Source organism: Epargyreus clarus, unplaced genomic scaffold (assembly GCF_041222505.1).
Source record: "Epargyreus clarus isolate Ecla_fem2 unplaced genomic scaffold, WU_Ecla_fem_2.2 ptg000021l, whole genome shotgun sequence".
NCBI classification, from domain to species: domain Eukaryota; kingdom Metazoa; phylum Arthropoda; class Insecta; order Lepidoptera; family Hesperiidae; genus Epargyreus; species Epargyreus clarus.
The window spans coordinates 15081096-15093983 of record NW_027332228.1 but is presented as its reverse complement, the minus strand read 5'-3'; the positions used below and the strand labels follow the sequence as shown (position 1 = coordinate 15093983).

Genomic DNA, 12888 nt, shown 5'->3' with positions numbered 1-12888 from the left:
CTTCACTGCTTTTTTACAGACTAGACGTTTATGTAATTTTATGTCATCACTCGGGATTATTGAAGTCCCAAGAAGAAAATGTTTTCTTCGATTTTCTATTTAAAACGATTAGAGGAGTGACAAATAAGATATGTTCGTTTAATTTGATCAGTAGAATTAAAAAAACAACGTAGGAAATGTCGTGTGTGAAATAAAGTTTTCATGTTTCAGGAATTTAACCCTATCTACTTAAAACGCGCGGCTAAAAACCGCCCAGTTTGTAAGATCATTTGACAAGAAAATGGTCATTACCAACATTCGACTATTGCGTGTAAAGTTTTTGTTTATGGCATTAAAGTGGCAAACGAGCAAGTAGTCAGGCCAGGCCTGATGGCCAGGGACCCTTGCAGTTCATGGACATCTGTTATCAAACCAATAAGATAAGTCTGCAATCGGCTACAAACGCGTTTTTACCCTGAGGACTAAAGTGACATGCCTCATATAAGCCCCTACACTCTTCAAACCGTAAAACCACAGTATAAGGATATCTTATACTGTGGTAATACGGTAGCGCGACCACTCTAATAAACAGGCGTGACGTTAGTGTCGTGGGCAACCAAGAAAAAACTCTACCAAATTATTTTACAATAATTCAAAATCCTCCCCGAAGATGCTGTTACTCTGATCTTGTTGACTATATTGGGACATATCATAGTATTAGGAAAGAAACAGAAATGCAGACGTTACTAATTAAATATAATATAAACAATATATACACGCAACCAAAGAACTACCTACGTACATTAAACGTTATTACTCCACATTTCATGCCGCTAATAGCCTCTGGACAAATAATAAACCGATTCAAAGTACACAACAGCTCTCATTACATTTGAACGAAGGGTTGAAATTATTCAACCACATCCATAAGCTAATGGTATTTGCTTTACATCTATGTAGCAAACTACAGTATACAAGTAGACTAGTAGTAGTATAGTACTAGTAGTAGTATACCGCGACTCAATTCGCGTGGTAGCCAACATTTGTTATTGTAGAGCAGTATATTAAGTAAAATTACGTTTTAAAACTTTTTTTTGCTTTATTAACTGTAATTTTGATCTCTCTGTGACACCCTTTATAATGCATTTTTTAATTAATTATTATTAATGTAAGAATGCAGGGTAGGCATTTATACTGCAAAATGGCAAATGGCAAGTGAAATGCGTAGTCTGTTCCCAATTTAGATACAATTAAGATTTACGGATATTTTTCACGGTCATCTTTAATTCATACGATCTGTGTTGATATATAAATTCTTAAACAGTTTGAGAATAAGACAATGTATTTTATAATTTATTTACTATTTACGACGAGTTACACGATCACTAATACACGCACTAAAGGTTATGTAAACAAATATAAGTAAATTATTAATACAATTCAAGCGTTTACAAAACCTTTTAAAGTTACCTTTTACCACGCTTTTATTAGTTTGACCTGTATGTATTGAACTCGATTTTTACCCACTTTGAATGGTCCAATTAATTTAAAATTTTGAACAATTATCAAGAACCGATGACAATACACGGTTTTAAAAATGTTATCCCATTCTCCTCATCAGGATCGTCAGGAATCAAGACTAACGATTTTCCTTGTGCAATTTTAGCGTGATTTTTAGTTTTTAAACTATAATTATTAAATTTGCCAATAATATCATGTCATGTTTCACCTATCCTTAGTAGGTCCCTAATTTCATTTCAGTAAAGTCTTCCTAAAACCTATTGGATACACCACTTAATATGCCATGATAATATTAATAGGTTTTTGTATTTATTTGTAAATTTATACATAAATTTACATAAATACAAAATTTACCTTACAAAGTGCCTCAAAGTAATAGTCGGAAGATAATTACCTATTAGCAATAATATTAATGTTTTAATGCTTACAAAGATAAACATGATATAGGTAGTAACTACCTGTGTTAAATAACACCAATTTTTAATTATTATTCAAAAAACATAAATTTAATACTTTTAATTAACTTTAAACCTCATTTTGGCGCTATGTATTACAGATAACACCCGCATGAAAAGTTTTTATTCGAATAAATATAAACAAATAAAAACAACATTTGTTATGCCAGGTAAGTACATTTTCTTGTAATATAAAAATATCCCATTTACAAAAAAATGCTAATACGGTTGAAAAATAATGCAGTTGCTGTAAAAGTTAGTAAATATGTAGGATGTAAGAAAACTGTGATAAAATATTAAAAAAAAAATATTATGGTCACGTTTTGTGCTAAAATAAAACGTGCGCCATAACACCACATTAGACGCATTAATTAGAAGCTGGTTTAGTTCTTGAAACCTGTTGAGGATGAATTGTGTTCATTATGTAAACACAAATCCATTATAACTTAACAAGTTAGTCCACCAGGCTATGCTTTAGATAAATTATTATTAGAAAAACGAAATCGGTTGACAAAGAAAATGAATCAGAATGAATGAAAACTCAATCAGACAGTATTTTAGCCATACTTTGTGATTGTACTCATTTAGGCGCTCGATACTTGTTACTGGCCACCGAAAATTTATTTTTCATGATAGCGGACTTTTAGGATGCCAAGCTTATTATGGTGGTAAGATTAACAATCAAACGAACTAATCACAACATTGAGCCCTACCCAAACCTCCCATACGTCCGGGTTACGTCACAACATTCGGCTGCGGCGTACGCAAACGTGAACTTTCGCTTCCAAACTCGTAAGAACGCTTGAAGAATACGCGAACAAGTCTACACATACGCGTGTGGCAGAAGCACGCGCCACGCATACCTACGTGACGCCGGCTACACAGCCGACACGTTACATCGGTACGTGACGCTCGCTGCCAATCCGCCAGTATTGGCAGTATTGGCAATTGAACGATCCGCCAATTAACCGGCGGGTGCTAGACCGGTAATAAATAAGATTAAGGGTGGTTGAACTCGTCGAGGTTTCGGGCATGTATTTATATACAAACCCCCTACGTAAGTGGCAATTGGCACTGTTATGGTAACGTAACGTTTGTTTTGGAGATGTGGTAAACACATGTATTTATATGCGGTTATCCAAACTAGTTCTCAAGGATCTCATGGATATCTACCACATCGGAAAGCCCCACTTCCAGTTACATTGAGAACTACTAATTAAACAAACATCTAATATATAAAATTCTCGTGTCACAGTTTTCGTTGCCATACTCCTCCGAAACGGCTTGACCGATTTTGATGAAATTTTTTGTGCTTATCCGGTATCTATGAGAATCGGCCAACATCTATTTTTCATCCCCCTAAATGTTAGGGGTAGTACAACCCTATTTTTTTTTTATTTATATGGCAATACAACGTTTGCTGGGTCAGCTAGTGTTAATATACAATTACTACAACATGCGATAAAATTATTGTAAAAGTCCTACCATATAAAGTAAAGAATTTTCTCGAAGCCACAAAATTATGTTAAATGCAATTAAATGTATCAAAATAGTATAAAATGTCCACCAAAAACTACATTCACTAGGAAGCGTCGAACATGGCGTACAGGAAGCCAGACATACGAAAATACACAACGACATTTGTTTACGTAATATGTATATTTATTATTACCAGAAGTAGTTTAAACGCGTCCAAATCATTCCGCGTTACCGTTTACGGAAATAGACTAGTTTTAGAAGTTTCCATGATGACGTCACTCATCACGTCCGCAAAAATACGTCAACAATTTCTATGTTGTATTTTGTCGAATCATCAATGTCTATTCATCTGACTACTGTATGATTGAAACTTGAAAATAAATACTGGTGAAGCAATTAACATCGCGAATTCACAATGAAAGTAATCAATTCATCATTCTACATGTTCTCACTCCGTTTAGTCCAATTTATCATCAATCAAACTACTGAATTAAATAATATTTTTATTAAAGCCCTCTCAGTCGGATCCTGTGCGAATTCTTGAAGACAGATCGCAAAGATTCATTCTACGTTTATATGAAAACACTAGGTTTACTTCTATCACAGATGCCATGAAAATAATACACAAAGACGAATAGTCAAACATTTAGAATTCCAGAGCCAAAACATAAATCTTAATCATTTAGATGCCTGACTGATCGGGGTATAAAGATACACCCGGGTCCCGTGAAATATTGCTATTGAGACCGTTCCGCCGCGCGAGTCGTCATTGAAGATTGTATATTTACCTAACACAATTACATACGATATTAAACTAAGCCCTATGCACAGAATTGATACTACATTTAATAAAGTTGCATAGTTACTATGTCTGCTATATGCTCATATGCATGCACGACTAGTTGTTAATTACGTAACAGTATAGTCATCGCAAACGTGACTACTCATCTTAGTAACAAATGCTTTCTCTGAATTCATTCGTTTGCCGACCTCAATACAACATTTAACTAAGTAGCGAAGTCGCCGCGACATTGGGTCTGCTTTGGTATGTGTCCGAGTACCAATTTTGACACGTACGAGTACGAGAGTTACAGAGTCGGTGTATTTTACGATTAGTTGGTTACGTTGTCACTGTCGTTGTTCTTTATCAATATATTTTCCACTTCAATCAACAATGGTATTGATTATTTTCAATATATAAATTAGTATTAATTAATATTCATTCATTTTCTAATTTCATAGATAGTACGTAATCGAGTAGGATATCGTTACATATTCTCTACTTTAATATATATTTGTTCCGAGTATTTACTCTGTATATACGTCAGCAGTTTCAGATTCGTATGTAAGTTGTTCGCTAATTTAGCGTTGTGAATTTGATACTATGATCCGATTAAGCGACTGTCATATATTTTATATTGCGAATGGAGTTACAGCCGTGTATCTTCACTGTAAGTACGAAATATCCATAATTTTAAACGTAACATAGGATTTCATGACCACATAATTAAACCTCTGATTCATCTGAGACAGTACGAAGTATGACAAATTTTCATCAAACTTACATAACCTCCACAACATAAAGGGCCTAGCATTAGAACTAACTATGATCCTGTTGCTTACTACTATCCTGGTACCTATATAAAAAGTAAAAAAAAAACATCAATCAAATCAACATTATATCATGGTAGTACTCACCTAGGCACACAGATAGAGTGATAGAGGCCATGGTTGCGCAACACGTGGATGAACTCTGGCAGCGTCCGGCACGCGCCCATGATGCTGAACAGAGCTAACATGCTGTTCCATACGATCAACGTGCGCCGGAGCTCGAATCTGGTCAAAACAAAGGTACACATTAATCATCGAATATCTTAGGTTCATAAGAACAGTGTTATTGTGCTCTGGCTTGAAGGATGCGGTAAGAAAGATATATGTAAACGTTTTTGCTTAATCCTCTAGGGCTACCCTTGTTCGATCAATTCATCTGTTATCAATCTTAGGTAACTTTAGTCCTATTTGGAGTTAATAACAAAATATCATTCATACATTGATAATTGCTTGAACTTCGGAAAATCCCTGAACTTGAAAATATGCAGATTATTGACGATTGAACAGTACACAAAGTGTTCATAATTAATTTTCTTAATTAATTACATAATTAATTAGTTTTCTTTCGCCCTCAAGTTAAGACGTACAGATGGTGGTCATAATATTGGATTGCATAAAAATATATTCGTGATAAGATACATATTGCCAAGTTTCGTGGTAATCGGCCTACTGTGTCGGAGTTTAACAATTTCATACATACGTACATAGATACTTTCATTTTTATATAAGTAGACATATGACCTTCAATTTGGGTTATATAATCTCATGAGAATGTGTCGCTTCATATTTACATCGCTTGTTCAAAATATACTGATAAGAGTGAATCCCTACACAAATATGAATACACTGAGATGTTATCAAATATTCATGAGATTGAATACAAAGGTATGAATCCGAACCATACAGGAAAACGATAAAAATACTTCGCAACAACATGTACAGGCGCAAAAATTCAAACGATTTTCGAACTGTAGACGAATTACGCACACATGCGAAACAAATCATGGCGATTTCGTTAAGTACAAAACAGTCATGAAACTATAAATAAACACTTTGAAAAGGAATTTCATGTCTTAACCACGCGCTGCACATGTATTCGACAACTCATACAATCGCATATTCCGCAAATCTGAAATATTTATTATCGTGCTTATTATCACTCATTCACACTTAAGATTTCTGTTCTGGATTATTGTTAGTGTATTCGACTTTATGTTTGCCATGTGACAAAAATCCTATTGGGCCTATGGACTGTGGTAAAGCGCAAGCCAAAATTTGAGCACAAGTACAAAAAAAAAGAAATAATAATAGCTCCTACGATATAACCAACAGTTTTAGCCAAGGGAGACTGTAAACATGCAACTAGGTTGATCCAACCCTTGACCAGGGGAATGTTACACCTGCTACTGAATTTGTAATTTCGGGAACAGCTGTCGGAAGGCGGACTCACCGCTTCCGGCCGGTGTTCTACAAAATCGCTCACCGTGTCAAAATAAAAGTCAAAAAACATGTTCGAACGACAAATTGCCTGTATTTCTTTTTCAAAAACGTTTTTTATAAGATTGAAGTTGCAAACGAGCATGCAATCCACCTGATGGGAAGTGGTAACTACTGCCCATGGACACTGTAACCATACCTCGTCATCAACGCACTATTCTCCCACTTCTGGGCTTCTGACTTCTGGGTCTCCTCTCAGAATGAGAAGGATTAGTCCATAGTCTACCGCGCTGGCCAAGTGTGTATTGGTGGATTTCACATACCTTTGAGTTTTCTTTTTTTTGTATAAATCTCTCAGGTATGCAGGTTTCCTCACGATGTTTTCCTTCACCGTTCTAAGCAAGTGGTAATTAATTACTAATACCTATGTATATAGAATAGGAGCTCTACCTCAAGCCAACTACATACGCTTTTTTACTACTGAGGCATAAAATCATCGCGTCACATGTAAGTCATTCACCATCCATACCCTTCCACCAACACGTAGAACTGCTTTACGCTAGAAATAAGTGTGTCGGTGGTACCTTCTCGGCCGAACCATACTGGTTCTAGCACCTTATAACTAATTTAAATGGAGCGGGGGCCTCATTCAAGCGCCAAGTCATAGTATCATTGGATAGCAGTAGTTAAACTTGGAGACTTGGAGACTTGGAATGTGCGGTTTGAAAACATTAAATCTGCTGACTGGTACTTTACTCCATCAAATCTAATTAGAACCGCGTGGCGAAATATCCCACAGCCCTTCTCTATGTATCATCAAAGACACCTGTGACCATAAATGGAATCTAAGTAATAAGATTTGATAAAGTATAGACCAAAGTAAGTTAAATCTTATATATAAAATTCTCGTGTCACAATGTTAGTTACCGTACTCCTCCGAAACGGCTTTACCAATTTTCACCAAATTTTATATTCAGTAGGTCTGAGAATCGGCTACTATGTATTTTTCATTCCCCTAAGTGATAAGGGTTGTTCACCCTTAACATTTTTTCATTTATATGGCAACACAACGTTTGCCGGGTCAGCTAGTAAAGTTCTAATAAAGACTAACCACTGAAGTACAAAATTAGTTAATATAACTAAGTTCGATGTAGGCTTGAGGTATAAACTTCAAGGGTGGGTTTTACCCTACATGTGGTTTCAGTTTAAACAAGTCTCAATAAAAGTACTAATACCATTGTTAATGTCATGTTCTTATTTAATTTGCTGGTTTACGTTTCACCGCGATCTCGCCTTGTGGTAAGTGAGATGCGGTTATAGACGAACTAGACGCCTACATTTGTGTTAAAGAGTTCAATTATTGTTATTAAAGTTGCACTCTTGGTATTAAATGGATTCTGCAGTAAGACATTTATTAGTTAATTAATGTCAACACAAACACGCGAGCGTGCACCCGCGTCAGCAGCGTACGCTCTAATTACGGTAATACGCATTATGAAGAATATTATTCAAATTCAAATCTAATTTATTCAAAATTAATACAGAAACGTTTTTTGAACGTCAACAAATACCACCGCTTCGGAAGGTGTTTCGCTATGAAGAAGAAGCGGCGAAAGATACTCCACACGTGTGAAAATTGGAAACTTTTAAAAAATTAATATTATACATAGTGGTACATATAATTATTTTTATGGTGGAGCTGGAGTTGTCTCTCCATGCGGATTTACCATTTAAATTATAATAAGCTTATTTTTATATAAATTTTATAGGAAATTTAAACCTTTTCTCGGATATATCAATAATGTCTTTTGGTATTTTATTGTGGAAACGAATACAGTTTCCCATAAAAGAATTAATTTTGTTTGCTACTTCGTCTTGTACTATGAATCAACTATCAAATTGACAAGCACAATAAAAAACACATCATAGTACTTAGTACATAATAATGGTTAGGGTCAACAATGGTATAATTTGAGAAAAACATTTTGAGCAACGTGTGAAAAATTATGTACCTACCTACAGATTGTATAGAGAATTACAACTTGCGTTAACAAGTCATTGTTAAATATTGTGTCGTTATTGGAATCAAATATTTAAAATATAATAGTTATTTACATTTCAATTTAATTATATTTAAATAAACAAAAAACAATTTTATGTTTACTTCATGTGTTCATTAAACGTTCTTATTAGTGATCGAAGTCATCGAATGAATTATTTTTTGTTGAATTTACTTCAAATAATTTTGCACAATTTTAACATCATTAGAATGAAAGTAATATGAATTAATTATACTTTTAATTTTTTTTTAAAGTAATATCATAAATATGAAAAATATTGTTTCTTTGTCAAGTGCAAAAAAAATCCTTTAGTTCAGTAAAATTGTTTTACTCATAGAAGATTAAAGTGGGTTTTAATATATCTCACAGTTACGATAACCTTTCATATTTTTTACAAATGGGAGCGAGTAGCTTCTGTCTTTCTATCTATGTTATTATAGGAATTCTGCGTCTCGCTATATAACAGCTAAATCTCGAGTCTCGCACTCGAGATTTAGCTGTTCAGCAATAACATGGGACTGTGATCGACTATAGCCAATGTTATAATTCGTAATAACTTAATAACTATAACAAATAATTACACGTGAAAGGAACACGTAGATACATAGTAAATCCTATGAGAGGGGTAGTAACAGAAAATTATTGCCCTTTTTGGTATACTTCAAATACCAAGGAATACCTTTAAAGGAGCCATTCGGAAATCTACCCCGGAGGCACCATCACCACACATATTTATGTTTGCTTTTTGTTTTGTTTGCTTCTATAGTAGGTATTACAAAAACTAAAATTCACACAGATGCTTTAGTTCACGGGTAAATATCAGCCGTATAATTTTAGAACAGTTTGCACTGGAATGACGTCATCTTCCCTATGAATTATAAATAACACGCATATTCATTCAAACATTATTATACTTGTTGCATTTCTGTAATGTGTTTCACGTCGTCTAAACTGCTTTAAATATTTTAATTCACAGTTTTTTATAAAGCGTAATCCGTAGAAAGGAAACATTTTTTTTATTATTGTTTTTATTGGAAGCTCACGTAATGTCCAAGCCAAAGGTCCGCGGACCACTAGTGATTCTCAACGGCGCTACACGTAATCCACGAAGTTGAGAAGTGACCAAGTCAACTAATTACTACAGGTCGTCGGTGGAATACGCAGAACTGATCTAATTTGATATACTGATATATTTCAACACTTATTTGCAGAAAATTATTGCATGTAGTAAGTACCTTATAGGTACATCATACTAAGTGCACTTAACTATTCGACTGAGATTTTCACAGATTTAAAGCAACAAGTAGGTTTCAGAAGAAGTTGCCTAAAATGCAAGTGTGCATTACATTTGACATGTAGATTATAGAATTTTCCATTATTATCCAAGTTAAGTATAATAATGGAAAATTCCTGCTCTTAGTGATAACCCTTATACAATTATTTTATCACTAATTATGCATATAATAAACTAAAGTCTCGTACATATGGTGCTGAATTATGTTATTGAAATCGACACATAACTGCCCCACTGCTGGGCAAAGGTATCCTCATCATCCTCAAACAGATTAAAAGGTGGTCAGGCCACAATCCACAGCGCTGGGCAAGTGCGGATTGGTTGATTTCAATTCACTTGAGAGCAAATTATTAAGAATTTTGAGACGAGTATAAACTCCTCACGACGTTTTCTTTCACTATTTTAGCAAGTGATAATTAATTTCTAATAAACACATAGATTAAAATCAACCTGGGTTTCTAACCCCGGACCTCCGATTTAGAGGCTCAGTTTCCAGCTATAAGACTAATTAACGCTTATATATAAAAAGAAACAACCGATCTGACGTACATAATTAAAATGTAATAAACATTGTAATAATGTTTATCTCACCATTAACCTCAGATTACATAGGTAATATGCATGTATCTAGGGTAGCCAACATCTTGGCGAAACTTAATAGCATTTTCCAGAATAAGTTATATTAAAATGTATTACTAAAAAAATTGTTTCGAAAACTATATTTGTTGCACCTCTTTCAACATTTACTCTACATATTATTCAGTAAAATTACGTGCTTTATAAATTTTATGAAATTCTAAACGGAAATACAGAAATATAAAAAAATGTTATCGACTAAATGCAGATTTTTTAGATGCTGCATATTCATTCAACTCTACGTATGAAGAAAACAATAATATTACTGTACAGTTGGCAACCCTACACGTATCATGCCCACCACGCTGAGTCGACGGATGCAGTAGCGGCGAGCACGTGTCGATCACTCGGACACGGACCTAACAGGTTAGCGCGGAGTTATCGTTACCACATTGTAACTGACCTCATAAATGAGACACATCATATCAAATATATCAAAATCTTACGATACTCATCATGAGACAGTATAATATGGCAAAGTACGGTCGTATTAACACTAAAATGCAATCACGCGAAGTAGGATCCCGCAATTCCGCTGGTTCCAGCCTATAATTATGCCAAGTGGTCCTAAAAAGTTAAATATATTATATATAAAATAAATAGCTGACCCGGCAAACGTTTTGTTGCCATATAAATAAAAAAATGTCAAGGGTGAACAACCCTTATCACTTAGGGGTATGAAAAATAGATAGTAGTCGATTCTCAGACCTACTGAACATGCATATAAAATTTGATGAAAATCGGTAAAGCCGTTTCAGACGAGTGCGGTATCTAACATTGTGATACGAGAATTTTTCCTTACTAGTCCTTACTTCCTTATCCTTACTAATATTATAAATCTCTATAAGTCTCTTCTTCACGCCTAAACCACAGAACCGATTTTAATGAAATTTTGTACAAAGATAGTCTGAGACCCGAGAAAGGACATAGGATAGTTTTTATCCCGGAAATCCTACGGGAAGTAGGGATGGCGATGTAAGATCGATTAATCGGAGAATCGATCTTTTGGAACAAAAAAAACTATTATTTTAATCGATATTAGTAAGAATTGAATCGTCAACTATGCATTTTATCAAGTGATGATCTTTAGCAAAGTTAAGTTTGACAAAGTTGTTGTGAGCCCACGATGGTTTCAGAGTTGGTACGGTCAATTTTCGCCCCATGGCGCCACTGCCATTGCAATGAAGTTACGAATATTTTCAGTTTTATGTATGTCATATTATTTTCTTTTAAACGCGGGCGAAGCCGCGGGCAAACTCAAACTAGTAATATCTACTTTGACAAGTGTAATTGGAATATTTGGCTTCCTGTTGTCCCTACTCGATTGTCAAGCTTTAATTTATTCGTAACAGTAACACGTAATACGATTAACTCTGGCATAGTTAATCCTGTTCACATTGAAAACAACGATTAACGTGCATTATTATTCTACCTATTTAATGTATACGCTGCAAAATAAATAGTACCCGCTTCTCATATAATTTTCCCATGCAATAGATAACTATTACTATGTTTAAGACTACTCAAGGTACCTCTATTTAACATTTTTCCTATATCTTAGCAATTAAGAAAAAATATATAAATCATCATATTTATTATCTCTTAGCAGATATAGATAAATTGGCTATTATGGAACATTAGAAATTAGTAGAAATTTCCGTAGTTCGATTCCAGAAGTACACCACAGAAGTCACACCTATTAAGCAAAAACAAGCATTTATTTTAATTTGTATTTATTTATTGAACAAAATATTAAAATTATTTACAATATTATAATAACTTAAACTAAATTAATAAAACAAATAAAAATAAAACTTTTTGTTAAGTTATAACTTATGTAATGAACCAAGTCAATTATGATTGTATTAAAATATAACAAGTAAGATGAACATTAACAAAAAATAATGAGTTACTCGAGCGTATCTGTGAAAACAGTTGCTTGAAACTTGTTGTTATATATAACTTAAGCTATCATTATTATAAATTATCATATTAATTAAAGTATAATTATGTTGTGTACACGCGATGACTAAGCTATGCGAATAGGTACCTAAACTATGAGTAGGTATTCGAAAAAGTATTTTCTAGCTTATTTAGAATTTAGAATTTTGGGTCTAAAATACCCCGGGTAATAACCGGGTAAATAACCTAGTGCGTGTATTCGTTTTTATGCGTATCCATGGCAACCAATACTGAGGAAATTTATTATGAGTATAGAGGAAGGATTGATTTATACCGTTATTCTAATCTATTGAATCCTATCAGCGCTCACGATTTTCTGTTATTCCAGCTGTTCCATCATCTATTTCCGTAGGATGTCTGTATATATAAATGCACCATTAAACGCCATAAAATAGACGCCTACAATCTACATCCATTACCAATATATAAAAAAATTTTTAGTAAAAAAAACGTA

The 12888-nt window shown here is 34.0% G+C and overlaps 1 protein-coding gene across 1 annotated transcript in view; it reads right to left on the bottom strand.

Annotated features, from left to right (window-relative positions):
* Positions 1-12888, bottom strand: part of Baldspot (elongation of very long chain fatty acids protein baldspot) — a 63464-nt gene that overhangs the window by 29394 nt on the left and 21182 nt on the right. Inside the window, exon 2 of the mRNA XM_073085047.1 lies at positions 5133-5270. Coding sequence (XP_072941148.1) covers positions 5133-5270 — 138 coding nt within the window. The remainder of the gene's footprint in view (positions 1-5132; positions 5271-12888) is intronic.